The sequence below is a fragment of the Hypanus sabinus genome, chromosome 13, assembly GCF_030144855.1.
Source record: "Hypanus sabinus isolate sHypSab1 chromosome 13, sHypSab1.hap1, whole genome shotgun sequence".
In the NCBI taxonomy this organism is placed as follows: domain Eukaryota; kingdom Metazoa; phylum Chordata; class Chondrichthyes; order Myliobatiformes; family Dasyatidae; genus Hypanus; species Hypanus sabinus.
The window spans coordinates 7485162-7509080 of NC_082718.1; the positions used below are offsets into that span (position 1 = coordinate 7485162).

The 23919-nt window shown below is 40.4% G+C and overlaps 1 protein-coding gene across 1 annotated transcript in view; it reads right to left on the bottom strand.

Moving 5' to 3' along the window:
• exoc4 (exocyst complex component 4) overlaps window positions 1–23919 on the bottom strand; it is a 502794-nt gene that overhangs the window by 20698 nt on the left and 458177 nt on the right. The window contains exons 14-15 of the mRNA XM_059987073.1: window positions 3418–3559; window positions 1593–1771 (exon numbers count right to left, since the gene is read on the bottom strand). Coding sequence (XP_059843056.1) covers window positions 1593–1771; window positions 3418–3559 — 321 coding nt within the window. The remainder of the gene's footprint in view (window positions 1–1592; window positions 1772–3417; window positions 3560–23919) is intronic.

The window sequence follows — 23919 nt, forward strand, 5'->3', positions numbered from 1 at the left end:
ACAGCTTCTTTCCCTCTGCCATCAGATTTCTGAATGGATGATGAATCCATGAACACTATTTTTTGCTCTCTTTTTGCATTACTTAATTTAATGTTAAATATATATTTTATTTTAATTTATGGGTTTAAAATTATTTTGTATTGCAATGTACTGAAGCCATAACAACATACTTCACAACATATGCCAGTGATGTTAAACCTGATTCCGATTCTGACATGTTCTTCATTCAACTTGGCAATAATTCCCCCCTGAATTTAAACATGTCACAAACTTCATCCTCCATAAATTCTGTTCTTGCTTTACTAAGTATAAGCTCTCAAAACAGTCTTGGTACCATTCTAGTATTCACTGAATTCTTCCTGGTGCCCCTAGTGTTTTCCCTAAGGGGTTCTGTCATCTGGTAATGTATCTTTGCAAGATAATCTAGTTGCTTTGTAAATAAATGGATGAGTTTGTAACGATAAAATTGATGACAGGACGAGCTCTGACTCTAGCCCTACATCAATGACAAATCCAAATAAATGAGGGTGACAAATATTGGATAAGACTGATCTGTACAGAAAAACAATGTGAATGCAACTGCAAAATATATAAAAAATAACAAAAAATTGCATATTTTCCCAAGTTCTTCTCTCTTAAAGGTAGCGGGCAAAAAAATTCTGGATATATGCAGTACTTCTGCACTTCAGTCAGTACAGGGCTCCACGTTATCCCTTACTGTGGCACTGATCGAGCAAGAAATTGAGGGATTGATTCACTTGAATAATTTGAGTGGACAAACAGGACACATCAAGAATTTAATGCCTGAGCTATACTGAAAAATAGTAAGATAGGAAGGTAGCTTAGTAATTGAGAATGAAAGGAGTGTAAGGGGCAGGGAGTTCCGAAGTAGGTTTCTAATCTCAGGGGAAAAGGCTGAAATAAGCATGAGAATACTGTATTTATTTCACAATGAACATAGCTAAAAATAGATTATCTGTTCTTTAATTGCAAACCAGCCATCATGCTTGCCTGTCCTCCAACACTGACTATGTTTCAAAACAGCAGTCATAAAGCATAAAGCACTTTGTGGTGTTGTGAGGATATGAGATGCATTGTGTGCAAGATATATCTATTCACACACGTTCACTGCACAAACTTTACTTCCCACTCTTCACATTGGTATTCTCTCCACAGCACCATTTCAAATTCCAAGTTGACCAATGGTTAATGTACTTGTCTTTAGACAATGTGTTTGCATATAGATTTTGTTTTAAAAATAGATCCGCTCTCAAACTTCCCTTTCAGGGAAATTCATAAATTGTTCGGGAGGTAAAGATAGACAATGCAAATGTGCTATTAGATGGGCAACCAACTGGGAGACACTACATCAATTTAGTTCATAATTATGCTTGTCTGTCAGTGTATCTGTACATGATTGTAATTCAGTAATGGGAGTATAGTTTGTCAGCTGATGTGAATAAATCTTTCCTGAATCCAACAGTGATTTCAACAATTGATTTTTTGTGTATTAATGGCTGAAAATCAATGGTCTGAAAAAACTCCTGGTGCAATTGCATGCAGTTGTATTGATTAAGTTTCAACTAATTTACCTTCAAAAATGTATTGGAATTTGTGTTGCTGTAAGCTGCCACTCATAGCTTCCTCGATGGCACTGATGTCTTTGTTCAGTCGCACCACCAGGGGGTCATAATCCATGCTCTCTGCATTTGCAACAATGGCATAGTTGCCTTGCTTGGCCAGTGGGATTAGATAGTGAAAACAGTGAACTCTGAGGAAACAAAGGAGGACAGTGTAAAATCTTCAAACTACTGAGCTGCAATAGTGAGTCACAATACGGTAAAATTCTCAAAGATCTTCAGCCTTTATTATCACTCCACAACTCCGATCAAATTAAATAGAAACGCATCGAAGGCTTCCTTAGATCCACTTCATTAACAACAATTGGTAATTATTTTACTGCGGCTGGCTGTTCCACAAGTACAAAAAGTTTACCTGCACCATGGTAGTAATTGATTTTTTAACCCTTTCTTTAATAGAATCATTTCCCATAGGATGGGAAATCATTCTATCAAAGAGATCTAAAAATCAATTTTGATTAAATGTGTTGGATGTCTGATGACAGTGAAACTTGTGTGGGAGAGTTTTGAACCCTCTGGGACAGTTCCAATGGTACAAGCAGTTACCACAAACTGGTGTCTTCCTTGGTTTCACATCACTTCTGCTGTGTCCTATCATGCCCCTTGCTCTCCACCAGGTGAGGCAGACTGGTGGTTAGATATCACTGTTGACTTTGCATGCTAGGACAGGCATGCCCCTATTTCATTGGGGTATGATTAAACATAATTGTACTATATTTATAACAGAATCCCTCCCACATAGAAATATAGAATATTACTCAGCAACAGTGTTGCTGGTAGCCTCCATATGTTATTTTGACCCATTTCTGTTACTGATCCTGGTCTGTTCAGTGCATCAATGCTCAAGGACTATCTTCCTTGTAAGATCCATGTGCCATGTGCCTCTCCTCCACCCCCAGTATGCTGTTTGTCATGAACTCTTAAAGGTTGAACATATTTCCATGGCTCCATGATTGCCATGGAAGTACTTCAGCAGTGCTGATCCAGTTCTCATGAGGCAGCGGTGAAATGAGGTTGCTACTGCCTGTGTAGCAAGCGGCTGACTGTATGAAATGTGCAGATCGGTTTTTAATGCATGTAAACCATTTGAATCACGTTGGTGCTTTGTTAAAGCAAGAATTTCTCATTTTCATAATTTTATCTTGGCAACTTCTGTTTGGAGTCACTGCTAACCTCTGCAAATATTTTGCAAATCAAAAACAGAGGGAAAGCTTCTTCCCCTCTGCCATCAGTTTCCTGAATGGACAATAAACTAATTATGAACACTACTTCATTTTTCTCAATTTATATAATATATATTGATATTCCTTATTGTAACTTAGAGTTTTTTCATGTGTTGCATTATACGCCTCCTTTAAAGCAACAAACTTCACAACATCTGCCAGTGATATTAAACCTAATTCTGATGGGTACAATCAAAGTTCCAACCATCTCAAATGGTTAAATTAAAATAATGACAATAAAGAGGAGGACCATTCTGCCCCAATGAAGATCATTCCTCGAGTATCTAAGTCTTCAAGCGAATCATGAATGGTGTGATGCCTGAGAAATGAAGTAAAGAAAAACTCCTTGATCAAAGGATTTTTGGACGTGACATAAAAAAATCAGGGAACATCAACTAAAAATGATATTTTCATTGATACTGTGTTTAGCACATTAAATTGTATTCAGATGCTTCAGGGAAGGAATAACATTTGAAAAGCCATGCCAGTTTAATATAAATAGGGAAAAGGAGCTGTGAAAATGTTTGGTGGGTGTGCTAACAACAACACTGTACCTGACTTCCAAGTGAAGCACGAGTAAACACCGGTCAGCCATTTCTTGAAATGACTTTGCAAGGTCATTGAGAGTCTCCATAATCTGCTCAGACACAGGGGGAATATCCATGTTTATATGGACGTCTTGCCCTGGAGAAAATGCTGTGGAGTAGGAACACAGGACAATTTAAACCACCGTGGTTACGTAAATGGTAGATTATAAAGCTGGAGCTATTGAATTGCATTTGTTATAGCCAGGAACCACTACAGCTTTGCTCTAACTACACAAAGTTCAACATTTTAAAACCCACTGTGAAGCAAAATGTTCCTTTAAAGCTAAGTCCTCTGACAGGCATTAATGTTGCAATTCACAATTTCGCTCAAGCATAAGGTCAAGTAATTCATCCTTTTATCTTCAGAAACTGCTTTTTAATTCATTTTCCCCCTGGTGTTACAGTCTTTTTTTTAACCATATGACAAATGACAAGAATTAGGCCATTCAGCCCTGCTCCAACATTCCATCATGGCTGATTGATCAGCCCTCTCAACCCTATTCCCCTGCCTTGTCCCCATTACTTTTCTTGCCCTTGCTAATCAAGAACCTATCAATATCTGCTTTAAATACACCCAATGACTTGGCCTCCAGAACCATCTGTGTCAATGAAATCCCCAGCTTCACAACCCTCTGGCAAAAGAAATTCCTCCTCATCTCTGTTCCAAAGGGATGCCCTTGTATTTTTGAGGGTGTACTCTCTGGTCCTAGACTCTCCCACTATTGGAAACATCCTTTGCATGTCCACTCAATCCAGGCCTTTCAATATTTGGTAGGTTTCAATGATATCCCACCCACCCCCATCGACTCTTCTAAATTCCAGCAAGTGCAGGCCCAGAGCCAAGCGTAAATTAAACGTTTCCTCATAGAGTAACCCTTTCATTGCTGGAATCATTCTTGTAAACTTCCTCTGGATCTCCAGTGCCAGCCCATCCTTTCTTAAATATTGGGCCTAAAACTGCTGACAATACTCCAAATGTGGTCTGACCTCAGCATTACAACTATGCTTTTATATTCTAGTTCTCTTGAAATGAAAGTAATTACACTGAATTAATTTACATTGATATACCAACTCATCCGTGGAAAATCCGAAGAGATGGGCGGAAGTTCAAGGAGGCAAGTGGCAGAACAGGGACAACAGCTTCTGTTTGAAGTGATGGAGGAAATGATAGGAAACCTAAATGGTCAGCAACACACACGAAATGCTGGAGGAACTCAACAGGTCAAGGCAGCAGCTCTGGAAAAGAGTAAACAGTCGATGTTTCGGACCGAGACCCTTCTTCAAGACTCAGAGGGAAGGTGGGGGGGGGGAGATGCCTGAATTAAACAGTGGAATGAGGGGAAAAGGGCTGGCTAGAAGGTGATAAGTGAAGCCAGGTGGGTGGGAAAGGTCAAGAGCCAGAGAAGCACATGGTGAAAAAGTTGGAGGGCTGCAGAGATCACAGAGGAGGATCAGAGAGAGAGGGTTTCACCGAACGCCCGTTGAAGGGAAGATTTAAACTTCTTCAGGGGTAGACATCTCTTAAGGAGACTTCACAGTGGAATAGAAAATCAGAAACATGAGAAAATCTGCTGGATGTTTTGAGACTTCGACTGAAGGGACAAGATGGAGATAGTGTGGATGGGGAAGGAGATACAGATATAGGTATGGGATCCGAGTTTTTATCTTGCTTTGTGTCAAACCTTATTAGCTGGATTCCTTCACCCTTGAAATTCAAAAACTACTCACCTGGTTTAGCTTAGTGAATGTGGTATGGTCTAAGCACCAGTTTGTGTGGTTCAGTGCCACAGGAAAGAAACCACTACACTTTTCTAAGGATTACCAAAAATTGCTGGAGGGATTCAGCAGGCAAGGCAGCATCTATGGAAAGAGTTCAGCTGATGTTTCGGGTCGAGACCCTTCATCAGGACTGGAGAAATACAGAGTAGTCAGAGTAAGGGGGGGGGGGGGAATACGAGGTAGTAGCTGATAGTGAAACTGGGAGAGGGAAAGGGGTGAAGTAAAGAGCTGAGAAGATGGAGGAGCACCAGCGGGGGGTGATGGGCAGGTCAGGAAGTAAGGTGAGAGAGGGAAATGGGAATGGGGGGGGATGGAATGGACAATTACTGGAAGTTTGAGAAATTGATGTTCATGCCATCAGGGTGGAGGCTACCCAGATGGAATATAAGGTGTTGCTCCTCCAACCTGAGTGTGGCCTCATTGTGGCAGTAGCGGAGACCATGAACTGATTATGCTGATGAACTAAACTTTTCTGAATACTTGGGTTTCAGATTCAGAAGAAATACACACTTTTAAAAAAGTATCTGGCTTTCACTGTCTTACCAGAATTTATACAATCTTGGGAAATCTTGTTCTCTACACGTAGACAGAAACTTTCAATCTAGTTAATTTGTTTTAGAGACTAGCTCAATTTTGTTGTTTTCCAACAATATGCTGCTGGCAAGATCTAGCTACATTGAACTGATAATACTGTAAAGGGTAACGAACATGACAATAAATATTACAGATGGTGCACAAATAGGAAGCTGTTACAGGACTGATAAATGGCGCAGAAGGGAATATTTATAAGCAACTGCGTTATCAAACAGTAAACAACCTCAAACAACACTTTTGTAAGGTTTAACAAAATCTGATTTCATCCATCCTTCAACAAGTACAGGACTAATACTTTGAACGTTTAAAACATGAAAAAAGGCCGTTGCCCTATATCCACCTAGATACTGAAATTAATTCACACAGATTCCATTTTCTTTCTATCTGTATTTTTCAACAGAATTTCAAGCAAATTCAGCATAAATGATCTATGATGTTGCTTTTTATCAGGTTCCAGCTTTACTCCTGGTCTGCTGTAATAGCTCTGTCAGAGAGTTTTCATCTCAAATGTTTTCCATCTTTTTTTCATTTCTGAACACATGGGTCTACTGCAACTTCCAGATGTCTCTTTTTATTTATCTATTTAATAAGATCGTTAAATATCCAACTAGTGGGTGTGGAAAAGTGATCAGATTTGTGGTGCACTGACATTTGTCAGGATCTGTTGGACCTTGTGTTCCTGCTCCAGCTTGCAAATATACTGGTCTAGAAATTGAAAAGGGCTTGGAAATATAGGCCAAAGATACTCAGGTGCACAGGGACTGGCTTTCTCTGCGCAGGAACTGTCTCCTTTGTTTGGATCGCTGAAATACCCATCAAAAATGACTTCATAAACAATTGTCCGTGGGTGAGATGCAATGGAAGGGGTTTAATGGAGGACGGGAAGGGTTGGTTGGGAAGAGAACAATGGACAAGGATAAAGGAACATTCAGAAGAGAAAATCTGAGCGGACTGACAGCACCAGTAGTATTTATTTTGGGGGAGGGGGAGGCAGTTTGCAGGGGCAATAACCACTATTGAGAAAACTTAAAGGTACCACCCATCTGGAAGTGGGCCAACAGTGGCATAGCAGTCAGCATAATGCTTTACAGCACAAGCAACTGGAAAATTGAGGTTCATTTCCTGCCGCTGCCTCTAGAAAGTTGGTATGTTCTCCCCATAACCAAGTGGGTTTCTTCCGGGTGCTCTGGTCTCCTCTCACATTCCAAAAAAGACCCATGGGTTAGAGTTATTACGTTGTGGGCATGCTATGTTGGTGCATAGTAACACCTGTGGGCCACTCCAGAACACCTTCAGTACTGTGCTGGTCATTGACACAAATGATGCATTTCACTGCACATAAGTTTTGCAACACATGCGATAAAGACAGCTAATCTAATCAAAACTCTCTATCTTGGATTTCCGAGCAGCATCCCAGGTATGGTCAGCCCTTTAAATAACACGAGGCTAATCTCAGTCGCCTCAGTAAAACCTGCTTTTGTATACAAGGCCCAAGCCATCTGCTCAACACCATTTCATGTGATGCCAAAGCAATTGTTGAATGCCATTTGTGACCAGCTGCAGAGTCAGGGGTCTCTGCCTATGCAAACTCAAAAATCTGGAAACTTGCTGCTGATGGGCCAGGTTTTGATTTGTTATTTGTAAAAATTGCATTGGGCAGTGCACAAAAAATGTTCAAGGTCACTACAACCTTGAACAGAGAAGTATGTTGGAAACTGTTTGTTTAATTGTTTCAGAAAACTTCAACATATAATTAGACAATAATATGGAAGCTCCTTCAAGCTGAGAAAAAGAATAGCTGACTTCATAATGGCTACAAAATTATCCTTAGTGGGGAAGTAGAGTAGGTTTAGCTTAGGTGAAGTAAACTGGTATAAGATGCACCAATAGAGACTATTAGTCCTATCATTTTATAAAGTATTCAATCCCATTTTTCCACAAGTTTTGTACCTCATGCAGGTACTGGTCAATGGCTCCCACTCAGTGGTATGTGACGAGCTTGGAAGTGGCATCAAAGTTTACAGGGTCTATGAGGCTTTAATTAAAAAGGTAATTAACATTTTTTTCTAAACAGTACAGTATTGAACAGGCCATCTACCTACTCAGTTATGCTGATCTTGATGCCAATTTATACTAAATGTCTTCCTCTTATTTATCATCCATATCTCTCCTTATTCATGTGTCTATCTAAAAGCATCTCTATCTCCACCAAACTGCCCGATTCCAGTACAATCCATGGTAATCCATTCCAGGCATCTACTACTCTGCATAAGACTTGCCCCTCATGTCACCTTTGAATTTCTCAGCCCTAATCTTAAAAGCATGTTCTGTTTCCACTCTGGGATGCAGATTCTGACTGTCAAACAATGCTCTGAGGAGGAAGTTTTCTTAAGTCCTGAAGTTTTCCTCACTATTCATTTAGAAAGTTCACAAGGTAAAAATAATTTGAAAAAAAGATATATATACACACACACACACACACGTGACACTCACTGGCCCAGCCATGGGATTTGCATTCCCGGGAATTTGCAGCTCCTTGAAAGGATTGTGATCCATTTGTTGTGGGGGTCGGGGTAGAACAAGTAAGGCTTTCATTTATTAAATTTGTGGATCACTGAGCCAGCTGATCTCATGGCGCTGCTCCACAGGTCAGGAATTCTAATGCTGCATGTCAGGAGGTCAGATTTTAAGAACTAACATTTCCAAATGCCTTCACCCCTCAGGAGTGCTTGTCAAGGATGTCAGAAAAAGTTGAATGCACTCTATGCAGTCGGCAATGTGGGTGCCATACAGCCGACCCCTGCTTTGACTCTTCGTGGTTCATTAATATGCATGATATGCTAGCTCACCGCTGACTTACCAAAACTGGAATGTTTTCAATGGTTCTCAAATATTTTAAGAAGAAAGTTCTCTTAAGATTTTCTTCCTTATTGCCGACTTATCTCAATGGTATAAAAACTGTCACTTGTACTCCTCAAGCTCACCATTACTTTGCACAAAAGCTTAATAAATGTGAGCAGCATACAGTGACATTGACAGAAGTGAGCTGGAATTGCGCTTGACCAGAACACTTCAGTGAGCAAGCACACCCACTGCTCCCCCCCCCCCCCCCCCACTACCTCCTTCTTAGTCATTGCCAGAGGAAGGCAGGCCATTTGACCTTTCAATGTTGTTGATTTGTCATTGGTACAGAGGAGAATCAGTCAGGTTCCATGCATTGATGGGCTTTGAATTCTTTTGTCACTGAGGCTGTTAAAAAAAGAATTGATTTTCTTTGAAATTCGATTAAATCATCCGTGTCGATGTTTAATATGAGTTTTGTGTCGGCAGAACCATTAAGGACACAAGACAAGAGAACTTTTCCATGTGTCATTGCTTAAATGGGCTTCAGGAGAAGGAAAGGTCCTTGTAATTTTTTTTTGTTTCACATCATGCCTTTTAATACATAACTGCATTAATTTACAAGTAACAATCTTCCAGGAGGCGCAGCCATCCTGCCAGAGAGGTCACCTGGGTTGTTGGTTCTTGTCTCAGCTGTTTCTTTCTGAGAAATGCAAACCAGAAAGTCCTAAAAGCTGAGACTTAAATGTACAGTGAAAATCAACAAGTCATATTGTTGTACATCTTGAAAACATTAATCTCTGCTCTTACTCATCCATGCTGATTGAGCTGCCTACCAACACTGAACCCACTTTCCTGAATTTGGCCCACATCCATCTATCCCTGTACCTATTCATTAAATTGTACCCACCTCTAGCACATTCTTTACCAGGTTGTTCCATGGACTTTTATACTCAATAACCCTGCCTATGAAGGAAAGTATTCTAAACATCTTTTTCACCACCCTATCGATTTGTGTTGCCATTTTCAGGGTGTTATGAACTTGCACTCAAAGGTGCTTCTGCACATTATTACTACTAAGGTCTCTACAATTTACTGTATATGACTTGTCGGTATGAGATGACCCAAAATGCATTATCTTACACTTGTCTGAATACTATTCCATCTGCCACAGCTCAGTCCAACTTTCCAACTGATCTATGTGCCTCGGTATCACATTCCTGAGACTTGGCATATAATACAGGCTAAAACTGAGGGAGTTCTTCGCTGTCAGAGGCACCTTTTAGAGGTTAAATCAAATCTCCATCCTAGGAACTAATTGATCTAATCATAAAACTATAGATTTTGTCCATTGACTTGGCCAGTATTTGCAGTACTGTGTAAGTCTGAAGCAGGGGTTGGCAACCCGTGGCTCCGGAGCCGCATGCGCCCCTTTCATCTCTGTGCTGCAGCTCCCTGTGGCTTTGGAAAATAAATGATGAGTATTTAAATAAAATGTATTTTATGTTAGTTTGTTAGTTTTTGAAATGTAATTCTAAATTTGAAGATTATGGTGATCTTGTACAATCTAAATAAAACGTTGTGGCGACCCTTTTCCTGGCACATCCGAACCGGCTCACAATTTGCCAGCGTTCCGGCTAAGGGAGATAGCCTACGGGGGTTTGTGAGTACGTGTCTTTTGGAGCATCCGCGCCCACGGGGGGGGGGGGGCGGCGGGTTGAGGGAGGCTTAAAAGCAAGGCTGTATAGTTCGAATAAAGTTATCTTTGACTGCAGTTTACCGACTCCGTGTCGTTATTTTAGCGCTGCGTGTAGCTCTACACCGCTACAACGTGTTTTTTATCACTATTAATATGTCACCACTGCCAATGCCTGACACCCGCCACTCCCCTAAGCATCGATCCAGCCCTACTGAATACGACTGCATTGGCGGGTGTGAGTCAACCTGATCTTGAGATGGAACTGGCCGACACAGCCGACAAAGACATATGGGTGTCCAAGTTTAGACGCTTGACAGCAGACCTTGAAGATGTTGCCCGTCAGAAGGCCGTTCTTGCTCAGTTGGAATGATATTGAAAACCTCCCCAAACAGACAAACTTGTGTTCGAAACATGGAATGCTATCCCCGACATTTATGTAAACATTAAAAAGTATGCGCTTGGAATCCTGTCGATCTTTGGATCCACATATGTATGTGAACAGGTGTTCTCCAACATGAACTTTATTAAAAACAAACATCGCGCACGCCTCACAGATGACAGCTTGCGATCCTGTGTAAAGATGAAGATGATGTCATACAGCCCTGATGTGCAGACGCTGTGCGCTGAGGTCCAGGAGCAGAAATCCCATTAACCAAGTATGATAAATATTTTAATTGCCTATTATTTTACGCATATTCATATTTTTTTCATGGTTCAGTGAAATAGTCCTCTTATTTTTCAGGTTGACAGCTGGCTGACGTTATTTTTGGTTTCCTGCTGGCGGACAATTTAAGTTTGGTGTTTTTCATAAATCCAAGAAGGACTCAAATAGACATTGAGTATTTTACTTAAAAGTAACCTTCAACCCAACGTCTTTTTTTCGGAGTTCAAAATGTTTTTGTTGCATGCAGAAATTTAATTTTGTTTTCTCTGCAGGAGTTCATCGATTTCATAAATGCAATACATTATAGTTTGTTTATACATAGCATAAAGGCAAAAAAAAAACATTGTATGCAGTGTTATTTCATTTTAAATGTCAAACGGGTTTTGTGGCTCCCAGTGTTTTCTTTTCTGTGGGAAACGGGTTCATATGGCTCTTTCAGTGGTAAAGGTTGCCGACCCCTGGTCTGAAGCAACCTAGCTATATATAAGTGCCTAAGACATTTACACAGTACTGTAGTAATTTTACGCATTGCATCGCAAAAGAAAAACAAATTTCATGACATACATGAGTGATGATAAACCTGATTCTGATACGGGTCTCTTTTGTGGACTGAAAGTGAGAAAGGGGCAGGGAAGAGGAATCATGCTTGGGATAAGAGGAGGGGAGAAGGAGAGAGGAGAGAGCAGCAAGCACCAGTGAGATATTGTGTAATGATCAATAAATCAATTGTTTGGAATCAAATGACTTTGCCTGGTGTCATGGGGCTGGCACTCCTTCTTTGCCACCTGAGCCAAACCCCTCCCACAGTGCTCCACCCTCTCCATTCCCACATCTTTTGCTCCCACCAGGCTTTGTCAGGCTTGCTGTGAACAGTTTTGCCTTTACACTTATTTTTGAGTCTCTCTTATGAGATGACAATAGATTCAATTTGTTGACCACATCCAGAAGGCAATCAGAAGTCTGCATGTCATAATTCTCACTTTTGATCATTTCTCAGTAACATTAGCTGGAAAGGTGAGAAGCCAGACTGAGAATACACAGTCTATAGTCATGTCTTCTGGACAGCTCCCTGTATGTACACACTGTGGCCTCTGGTTATTTACCTGGATCAAGTACATTGAATGAGATTTTTTTTTCTTCAGACCAGCTGTGACAGTGCACACTTCAATACATTTATCTCATGAATGAACAAAGGGTTTATTGGAATGGAATATTTTTGACTCAATGCCAAGTGCTGAAGATATCATCACATAGATAACATATTGAGCATGACCACACACAGTAACAGGATGAATTACTGAGTAAGATTAAAGAATAGTGTTCCAGTGATTATACAATTTACCTCTACGTACAGAACTTGTTATGTTTGTTTTAGTATTTCCAAAATAATACCAAAATATACAATAATTAATAGAATTACTAGAATACCGGAATACTAGAATTCCTGTTTCCCTCTCACACCTTCTCTTCTCACCTGCCCATCACCTCCCTCTATTACTCCTGCCCCTTCCCTTTCTTCCATGGTCTTCTGAACTCTCCTATCAGATTCCCCCTTCTTCATCCCTTGATCTCTTTCACCAATCAACTTCCCAGCTTTTTACTTCACTCCTCCCTGTCTCCTGGTTTCACCTATCACCTACCACCTTGTGCTTCTTTCTCCACTCCGCCCCCAGCTTCTTATTCTGACTTCTCCTCTTCCTTTCCAGTACAGATGAAGATTCTCGGCCCGAAACGTTGACTATTTACTCCAGATGCAGCCTGGCCTGCTGAGTTCCTCCACCATTTTGTGTGTGTTGCCTAGTATATAACAAACTGTTTTCTCCCATTGCCTTACTTGCTGGAGAATCAAAGAAACCTACAGTTTAGAAGCAACTTTTTTGCCCATTGTATCCATGTCAGTTCTTTGTAGATTTTGTTTCTTCGAAAGTGAATGTTGAATCTTGCTTTGTCACCATTTTCAGGCACTAGAGCTCAATTTGGAGAACAAATATAGTGTCTAGTCTATTCCTGGTTCTTTTACCAATTTTTGTTCTTTACCTGTCCTTTAAAGATTAAACTACCAATAAAAGGGAAGTTTTACTTCCTCTATAAAATCTTCTCTCAACCAGGAAGGGCCATTGCACAGGATCGGAAAAAGCTGCAGAAAGTTGTAAACTTAGTCAGCTTCATCATGGGCGCCAACTACCCTAGCACCTTTGAAAGGTGAATGCCTCAAAAAGATGCATATATCATTAAGGACTCCTATCACCCAGGACATGCCCTCTTCTCATTGCTACCATCGGGTAGGAGGTACAGGATCCGGAAGGCACACACACAACTTTTCAGAAACAGTTTTTTTCTCTCCGCCATTAGATTTCTGAATGGACAATTGAACCAATGAACATTACCTCACTATTTTCCCCTCTCTTTTTTGCACTATTTATTTAATTTAATATTTTTATACTGTGCATACTTATTATTGTAATTTATAGTTTTCATTATTATGTACTGCTGCTGCAAAAGAACATCTCACAACATACAGTACTGTGCGAAAGTCTTAAGCACACTCGATTTTTTATATGGTTTCTGACGGTACTGTCTCCACAGAGCCCTGATCTCAACATTATCGGGGCTGTCTGAGATTACCTAGGGAGATAGAAGTAAGTGAGACAGTCAAAGACTGCAGATGAAATGTGGCACGTTCTCCAAGATGCTTGGACCAACCTGCCAGATGATTTCCTTATAAAAGTGCACAATAGGGTATTTCAGATAATTGATGCAGATTCAAAGGCAAAGAGTGGTCATACCAAGTATTCATTTGATTTAGTTTTTTTATAGTTTACTGCTCTTTGTAGTATTTTTTTGATATTTAGAAACTTTTCATTTCATTATTTTTGAAAGGATATTTGGTTTACAGCATGTTTTTTACATGTGCCTAAGACTTTTGCACAGAACTGTATGCCAGTGATATTAAACCTGATTCTGATTGTGGGGACAATTCCAGTTTCTGTTGACTGCCCCATATTACTGAAGTCCTTCATCCACGTTCTTGCCTTTCCTAAAAGTAATATTTTTCTTCAACTTCTTTTGCTTAAATAGCCGTTTGTCATTCATGGACCTAGACAGAAGGGTTCGGAATATTCAGTAATCAAAGGTCCCAGAATGAAGCCAGGAAAGAAGGTCATGAAAGGTTAACACATGCACTTCATTCTCTGTTGTGCATTCAGCAGGAAAAGGGCAGTGAAAGTTCTGTTCTTTTCTTAAACCTGAGAATATGAGATCAAATCGCCATCAGCACAGCATAGAAATAGCATCTGTACAATTCAACAGATTCACCTTCATTTAGTTAGATCATGAATTTGATGCATTATACTGAAGCAAAGTTATTTAGAAAAAGGATGAAAATGCAGCACAGTTATTGTCAAACAAACAAATAGTTACCATCAGTGACCATGCACTTTTCACGCTGCTGCTATTGGAGTATAAAAGTTGCAACTTGCTATTTGCTGGAGAATTAAATCTTAGGAATGTAGAAGTCAATAAGAGGAAGCTAAGAGATGTAGATTATGTAGTCTGAGTTTGCTATTTGCTATGCATGTACCCAATTTGGTAGGAGAATGAAATCTTAAGAATGTAGTAGACAATGGTGTGTTAATGAGAGGTAGCTAAGAGATGTAGATTAGATCATGATTAAGTCAATGGGTAGAAACAATAGTGGCGGATGTACGTGTGATACGCAACTATAGACTGATTGCATATGCTAATGCAACTAAACCAGGAGATTGCTATAAAAAATGCTATGTCCAAGGATCAGTGGGCAATCAGCGACTAGCTCAATGACTGTCTCAGCTTTGATTTGCAAATTAAAGATTAACCCTTCTTGAAGAATCTTCTGCATCTCCTGGTCGTTTGTGGGGCACGAGAAACCATGACATTACCATCTGGTAGAGGGTACAAGTGTCTCAGGATTCACACGAGCAGGTTCAAGAAGAGTTACTTCCTCTCAACCATCAGGCTTTTGAACAAAAGAGGATAACTACACTCACTTATTGAGAAGTTCCCACAACAAATGATCTCACTTTAACGATTCTCTATCTTGTTATTTCATGCTCTCGTTATTTATTGCTATTTATTTATGTTTGCCTTTGCACAGTTTGTTGTCTTCTGTGCTCCATGTGATCCTTCATTGATCCCGTTGAGTTACTATACTGTAGATTTGCTGAGTATGCCGACAGGAAAAAGAAACTCAAGGTTGTACGTGGTGACATGTATGTACTCTGATGATAAAATTTACTTAGAACTTTGATCTATTAGAAGATAGAATATTATAGGCCTTTGGCCCATAATGTTGTGCCAACATTTTAACCTACTCTGAGAACAATCTAACGCTTCCCTCCTGCGTAGCCCTCCACTCTTCTTTAACCCATGTGCCAATCTTATCGTTTCTTAAATGTCCCTAATACATCTGCCTCTATCACCACCCCTCAGCAGCTCTTCACTGAATGTGAAATGTTCTTCAAAGTGTTGCTTTTGTGAGATTATATAAGGCTTTGATTTCAAAGCAAAAATTGTTCAAAGCCGATTTTGCAGCTATTTTTTACTGTGCAGATACAAGGCTGAATGCTTCTGAACCACAGAGTTCTATTGCTGAGTTCAGCTAGAGGTGGAGACCTCTACCCAAACCGGCCATTCAAATATGATGGCTTAGACAGTTCAAATCTGATATAATCTTCTTCCTCATTCATGGTCCATACAAACTAGGTATGGAAGCCTGAGATTTGGTTTGGTTGGATGATGAAATCTGTTTTAGTATCTACAGTTAATAACTGGCAACTTCAAATACATAAACTAACAAGGGGCAGGGAAGAAAATGTGCTTTTGGTTTGAATATTTAATTTTCTAGCTTGTATATGACTATGCTCACAGGTTGGTCAATCTCTGAGTGAGTATATTAGTCCAGTCTGGGTCTTTGATGATGGTTTCAGGCATTTGGTGGGGCTAGTGAGGGAGGTGCTGACGCTTAACAGGAAAGAAGGGAATTATTTTAGAAAGGGAATGGAGGGAGAGAGAAAGGCAATCCGATGTGGTTGTGGGATAGAACTCAAGAGCCACCAGCTCCATTCATTCTTAGTTCAAAGAGGGGTGAGGAAAATGTTAAATATTGGATTCCTTGTGTTCAGTTTGGGCTGTAAATTGATCGTCTGTCCACACAAAAATCTGTTTGGTTCAAGCTGCAGTGAAATCTGTAGTAGGTTAGTGATGACACAAGCAACTCAATTAAAAAGTTAATTAACTATTTGTTATTTTACTATGATTACAGAGTACTCCGTGGGTAACTTCTTTCTGCAATTTACTTTTGAACACCTATGTAAACTCTGGAGATTTCAATAAAACAAAAAGCAATTTCAAAGGTCTGGAGATAAAATGACAGCCCTGTGCCTTCCATCAGCTCAGTAAACAATCATAATGAACAGCAGAATGACTGTCATCGATGATAGAATGCTAGTTAAACAAAGCTAGTATGTTATTTTCGTGAATTAATGTTACTGGTGGCTTACTTACTATTGGTGTTTAATGAATTGTCACATTAAAACAATGTAAAAGAATGCCATTTGCTGTTCCAACAACAATACATAAATTCAACACAATTATCAAGAAACGCCTAATCTCTCAAGCTTTGCCAGGGAGTTTAACTTCTTTATGATCACATCTTTTGATGTACACTTCAGTGTTTAAATCCATTTCGATTTCTTGTCTTAAATGTCAGAGTCTGCATCTGTCTGCAGGTAATGCACTACCAGATATAGTCACAAAAAAAAATCCTCAGGTTAAATCCCAAACACGTAGTAATTTAACTTATCTTAAGTAAGCGACCAGTGCATTCAGCTAGGAGGGAATGAAAATAAGTGAGCCAGACGTTTCTTATCCAATGAAAATCAAAACAATAGACGCTGAGTGTTTCCAGCATTTTCTGCTTCCATATCCAGCACGTTGCATGAAAGTGCACATTTGTGAGGATAACGGGTGAGAGTACGATAGGCTGATTTGAAGTGTTGTCTGATATCTCCCTTGCTGATAAAACAAAAGACTTCTCCACTTCGTTAAACTGTGATAAGGAGTGAAAAGTCAAGCCAGCCATTTTTTTGTCCTTTAAATCCCAAGGTTACCAGAGAAAATTTTAGAACTACTCCAGTGTGATGGGTAACACAACAAACATACCCCTAGTGGCCCAAGTGTACGTGGACCACATGTTACCCACTAAACCAAACTGTATCTATCTCAATTTCCTTTACCCATTTGATCAGAGAGGCAATAATATTCAGATAACTCCTCAATTACCAGGAAGGTCATGCTGTGCATCAGGGCATGCCTCTATGTGAAGCTGCATTTGCCTTGTTACTCGGGAACCACAGCTTAGAGCACAGGACATGCCTTTCCAGCCCAATGAGTCGTGCCGCCCAGACACACGAGCCTAATCACAGGACAATCTTACATGACCGTTTAACCTACTAACGGGTAGGTCTTTGGACTCTGGAAGAAAACTGGTGCATCTGAGGAAACCCCCTAATGCACAAACTCCACACTGACAAAGCTGGAACTGAGCTTTAATCTCCAAAGATCTAAGCTGTAACAGTGGCACGCTGACCGCTACGCTACCATAAACAAGAGAAAATCTGTAGATGCTGGAAATCCAAGCAACACACACAAAATGGTGGAGGAACTCATCAGGGTAGGCAGCATCTATGGAAAAAAGCACAGTTGACATTTTGAGCTGGAACCCTTCAGTAGGACTGGAGAGAAAAGGGCTGGGGGGCTGGGTGGGGAAGGGAGAGAGAACCACCAGGTGACAGGTCAAACCTGGAGGGGGAGGGATGAAGTGAAGAGCTGGCAAGTTGACGGTGAGATGATGTGAGACAGGGATAAGGGGATGGGAAATTGAAAAGTGGGGGGTGGTTGGGGAACATTACCGGAAGTTTGAGAAATTGATGTTCATGCCATTGGGTTGGAGGCTGACGAAATATAAGGTGTTGTTCCCCCAACCTGAGTGTGGTCGCATCACGACAGTGGAGCAGGCCATGGACAGATGTATCGAATGGGAATTAAAATGGATGGCCAAATTCCACTTCCCATTCCCATTCTGATATGTCCATCCATCGTTTTCTCAAACTTCTGGTAATGCCTCCCAACTTCCCCCCTCCCTCTCACCATTTCCCATCCCCATTTCCCTCTCTCACCTTATTTCACCAATCAACTTCCCAGCTCTTTACTTCATCCCTCCCCAGTTCAGGTTTCACCTACCACCTGGTGATTCTCTCTCCCCTCCCCCCATCTTTTGAATCTACCCCTCAGCTGTTTTCTCTCCAGTCCTGCTGAAGGGTTTCTGACCAAAGCATCGGGATGTACTTTTTTCCACAGTTGCTGCCTGGCCTGCTGAATTCCTCCAGCATTTTGTGTGTGTTGCTACACTACCTTGGTGCCTTTTACCTGATGATTCCAAAATTGTTCGTTCCTTTCAGAAAATTTTCAAGAAAACAATGATCAAAAATCTTCTTAGCTTTTTCTGGATTGAAGATAATGTAGGAAAAATGTCTATCATATGTATACTTTGCACATGATCAGGCTCACACTATTCATGGGTGACTATAAAATTCACATTCTCAAAAGAAAGAGATTGTACCAATTGTACATTGATGTCCCGAATGGAATCCCATGCCTTTTGATCAAAAACAGCAAACCCTTGATGTAGATAATTTGATGCTGCATCAAAGTCAGATGTCAAATGTACCAAAACAGTTGTCAATTTAATAATTCTGTTTTGGAATTTACAGGCCATATGTGCTTTAATCCTGGTATTTACCCTGTGTTCTACTGTCTAGTCAGCATCTTGGACCACCGTTGGATGCATTCACTTGAAGTTGAGATAGGCAATACTCACCTGGGTTCAGTGATAGTGAAATCACTCTTGAGAAGTGGACTGGGGGTTACAGAACTATGATATTTACCAATGAATTTGGGATTGAAAGTGGGGGAAAAGGTCTGAAAAATAAAGGAACAAGAAACAGAAGTGAAAGACTATATTTTTCCTTGTTAGAGTTCTATCAGTTCAATGTCTTGGTGTCAGGTACTCTGTATCTTGGGATCTCGGTGCAGTGATGGGGGGTGGTTGTCACTGGATGTGGACAGTCATTGCATGCAGGGTGTCCCACAGTAGTGGGTCTCTCTGGGATTTGTGTCTCTCAGTACAGAATGTTTCTCTGTGCCTGGAAGTCTTATAACTTTAGTCCCCTATTATACCATTCTGGATCCTGACTGTAACATCATGCTTTGTGGAGGGAAGGTAGGATAGCCTTGGTCACAAACTTCAAACTACATTTTGGCATGAAGCACCAGTGAGCTAGAATTATTAAAATGAGCAAATAGTCTTCAGACAAAAATGGACACAAAACCAATGCAACAAGGGTTTGGGAGAGTGATCAACAATCTTGCTGAAGAGATGTATTTTGTAGTTTAAAAAAATAATTCTCAAAAGATTTATTCAAAATTTTAGACAGCTGAAGTCATGAGGAAAAATATACTTAAAAAACACAAATTGTTTAAATAGTACCCAGAGAGCTATGTTGACTGGAGTCAGGGCTTTGTGCTTTGCTCTTGGTAGGGTCACCCACACCAAACAGGTCAAAGGGTAGAGTCTAGAGTGGTCCATGGGTCCTCCAGGTTCAGGGGTTCAGCTCAGGGCTAACAACCCTGACTGGTAAAACAAAATTGTTACGGAAACAGCAATGAAGAATCCTTCTATATCTGAATGTGATGGTATTCCTGAGTCTCCACCTGGGACTTGTATGACGGATAGTAGTGAAAACCAAGAGGAAGCTACTGACATGATGAAGGAAGCCTTGAACGCCATTAGAGATGGAGGACCTTCTTTGCTGCTCTAAACACCAGTGGCTTAATAAGCAGTAAGTATGTAAATAAGTCATATTCAAGCTATTATGGCACTCTGAACAAACTTCATCTTTAGTGCTTGCCCAGCTTAGCAGTCACAAGTAAACTGAAAGAAATTCAAGCACTGCTTACTGCAGGAGAAAAACCCTGAAACTGAACCTTCATGCTGAAGCTCAAAGTTATGAGGAAAGATTGGAGGAACTTGAATAACTACACCACCTGGACTATTTTTCTTGCCTATCCCTACTCTTGAGTCCAGTAACATCGTGGTTCACGCAATATTTTGCAGCGTTAGCGATCACCAGTTGAGGATCAATTCTTGCTGCTGTCTGTAAGGAGTTTGTACGTTCTCCCTGTGACTGCATGGGTTTCTTCCCACACCAAAGATGTACAGTTAAGGTTGTAGGCATGCTATGTTGGCATTGGAAACATGGCAACACTTGTGGGCTGCCCCAAGCACAATCATCTGATTGTGTTGGTTGTTTACACAAACAATGTATTTCACTTTGTTTTGATGTACTCGTGACAAATACAGCTAATCTTTATTTGTTTATTTATTTATTGACAACTGGTGGAGAGATAGCTAGATAGGTGCTGGTTAGCTTTCTGGACCTTTCCTAAAGAGATTAATGCAGACACAGGTAGTTCTAGATCATGGACAGCATGTTAGCTTAGTGATTAGCAAAACACTTCACAGTACAAGTGACCTGGGTTCAGTTCCTGTCACTGCCTGCAAGTTCTCTCTTTGACCACATGGATTTCCTCTGGGTACTCTGGTTTCCTCTCACACTTCAAAGACCTATCAGTTGGTAGGTTAATTGGTCATTATAAATTATCCTGTGATTAGGCTAGGATTAAAACGGGGGTGGCTGGGTGTTATGGCTCTAAGGGCCGAAAAGGCCTATTCTGCAATGTATCTCAGTAAAGAAATAAATAAACTGACCTTTCTTAACATATAAATATGAACAGAATATTTACCAACTGCTAGGATGCAGAGATTCACAAAGGAACTCAAGGGTACTGATGCTTTCATCTAAACAGCTTCAATGAATAAACACACATTAGGTTGTGATCTCAATGGCTTTTTGTTGTTTTTACAAGAACACAGGCATCAGTTGTAGGACCTCCATTATGCTCTATGGGATCTGCTGGCTAGCAGCCCTCAATATTACGTAGCCAATGAAAAGTGTTACTGTGCCTTCAGAGCCTCTTGTAGAATCTATGTAAACAAAAACCTTTTAGCTGTACTATGGCTTCAGTATGTCAGCATGCATCATAGAAAAGCAGCAATACTTCTTCGTTAGTACTTTACTAATCACAAATATGCAAACATTTAAAAACACTGAAATTCTGCTCTGCCAAGACATAGGAGTAGAATTGGGCCATTTGGCCCATTGTGTCTTCGCCACCATTTTATCATGGCCGAACCAATTTCCCTCTCAGCCCCAATCTCCTGCCTTCTCCTTGTATCCCTTCGTGCCCTGACCAATCAAGAATCTATCAACCTCTGCCTTAAATATACATAAAGACTTGGCCTCCACAGCTGCCTGTGGCAACGAATTCCACAGATTCATCACTCCCTGGCTAAAGAAATTCCTCTTCATCTCTGTTCTAAAAGGATACCCCTCTATTCTGAGGCTGTGCCCTTTGGTCCTAGATTCTCTCACCATAGGAAACATCTATTCTATCAAGGCCTTTCACCATTCAATAGGTTTCAAAGAGGTCACCTCTCATTCTCCTGAATTCTAATGAATACTAGTGCCATCAGATGCTCTTCATGTGACAGGCCATTCAATCTTGGAAGCATTTTCGTGAACCTCCTTTGAACCCCCTCCAGTTTCAGCAGATCCTTTCTAAGATAAGGGGTCCAAACCTGCTCACAATACTCCAAGTGAGGTCTCACCAGTGCTTTATGAAGTCTCAACATTACATCCTTGCTTTTGTACTCTAGTCCACTGGAAATGAATGCTAACATTGCATCTTCCTTCCCCACCACAGCCTCAACCTACAAATTAACCTTTAGGGAATCCTGCACAAGGACTCCCAAGACCCTTTGTGTCTCAGTTTTTTTGTATTTTCTGTCCATTTAGCAAATAATCAACCCGTTCATTTCTTCTACAAAAGTGCATGACCATACACTTCCCAACACTGTGTACCATTTGCCATTTCTTGGTCAATTCTTCTAATCTATCTAGGTCCTTCTGTAGCCTCCGTACTTCCTCAAAACTACCTGCTTCTCCATCTATCTTCATATTGTAGCAAACATTGCAACGAAGCCATTAATTCCATCATCCAAATCATTGACATTTAACGTACAAATAATTAGTCCCAACACAGAGCCCTGTGGAACAGCATGAGTCACTGGCAGCAAAACAGAGAAGGCTCCCTTTATTCCCACTCTTTGCCTCCTGTCAATCAGCCACAGCTTTATCCACGCTAGAATCTTTCCTGTAATATCATGAGCTTTTAGCTTGTTAAGCAGCCTCGTGTGTGGCACCTTGTCAAAGGTCTTCCAAAAATCCATGTACACAATATCAACCAATTCTCCTTTGTCTAGCTTGCTTTTTATTTCTTCAAAGAATTCCAACAGATTTGTCAGGCAAGATTTTCCCTTGAGGAAACCATGTCCACTACAGCCGATTTTATCCTGTCCCTCTGAGTACCCTGAGACCTCATCCTTAATAATTGACTCCAAACATCTTCACAACCACTGAGGTCAGACTAACTGGCCAATAGTTTCCTTTCTCCTGCCTCTCTCTCTTCTTGATGAGAGATTGGCTCCTAAACCCCGGGCTTTCTAAGTCTAGACTGAGGGACTCTCTAACACTCAGTACTGTAGGAGCACTTTCACCAAATATATTACATTTGATGTCCAGGGTTGGGCAATCAATGCAGACTTTGTTAATGATACCTGGATCCTGAGAATAAATTACTTTTCTGCATTAATAAATTAAAGTGTTTGCCACTCTCACTTAATCCTTAATTTTCCTTATCCCGTGAGACACTGGTAAACCATTGTCAATAAGTTCAATATAAAGAAACCTCTGTCTGACAGAGAATATTAAGTAAGGTGGCACTACCCTGGGAAAAAAAATCAACACTCAAAGGGTTACTTTGAGCTTTAATTTATTACATTTCACATTATGTGACAAGGAAAATTATTTGTATTATTAATAAAAAAAATCATTTTTCCTTCTTGAATAGCCTAATAAAATGAAAACCAATTTCGAATGACTCTAGATAAGACAGCAGCTACACAACTTCCATCAGCTCAGTAAACAGTAATAATGAACAACGAGATGACTGTCATCTGTGATAAAGCACTCCTATTAGCCATCCCGGTTTTATATTAATGTTAATTATAACACACATACGGTAATGGGTTATTGAGTTTTTATCTGTTTTAAGAACACTAATGGTAAACATGCCAACAAAATGCCATCTTACTTTTTTTAATTAGATGAATTTTTTTAAAATTGGATTAATCACGAGAGATTTCTCTTTCTTTGTCTTTTCTGGGTGCTGTTATACCACAGGATCCCTTCTCAGGTTATTCCTGCTCATGACGGCAGGGTAGTGGTTAGCGCAACACTATTACAGCTTGAGGCGTTCAGGAATTTGGAGTTCCATTTCAGCATTATCTGTAAGGAATTTATATATTCTCTCTGTGACCGCTTGGGTTTCCTCTGGTTGGCTCGATTTCTTTCCACAGGCCAATGACACACTAGTTAGTAGGTTAATTGTCATTGTAAATTGTCCTCTAATTAGGCCTGGGTTAAATAGGTGAGTTGTTGGGCAGTGCGGCTCATTGGGTTGTGAGGGCCTGCTCCACACTGTATCTCTAAATAAATATGTAAATGATATCATATAAGTAGACGAGGCCACCTTCAGGGTAGATAAGCAACACCTTATATTCCATCAGGGTATCCCCCAACCCGATGGCAAGAATATCCATTTCTCTTTCTGGTGA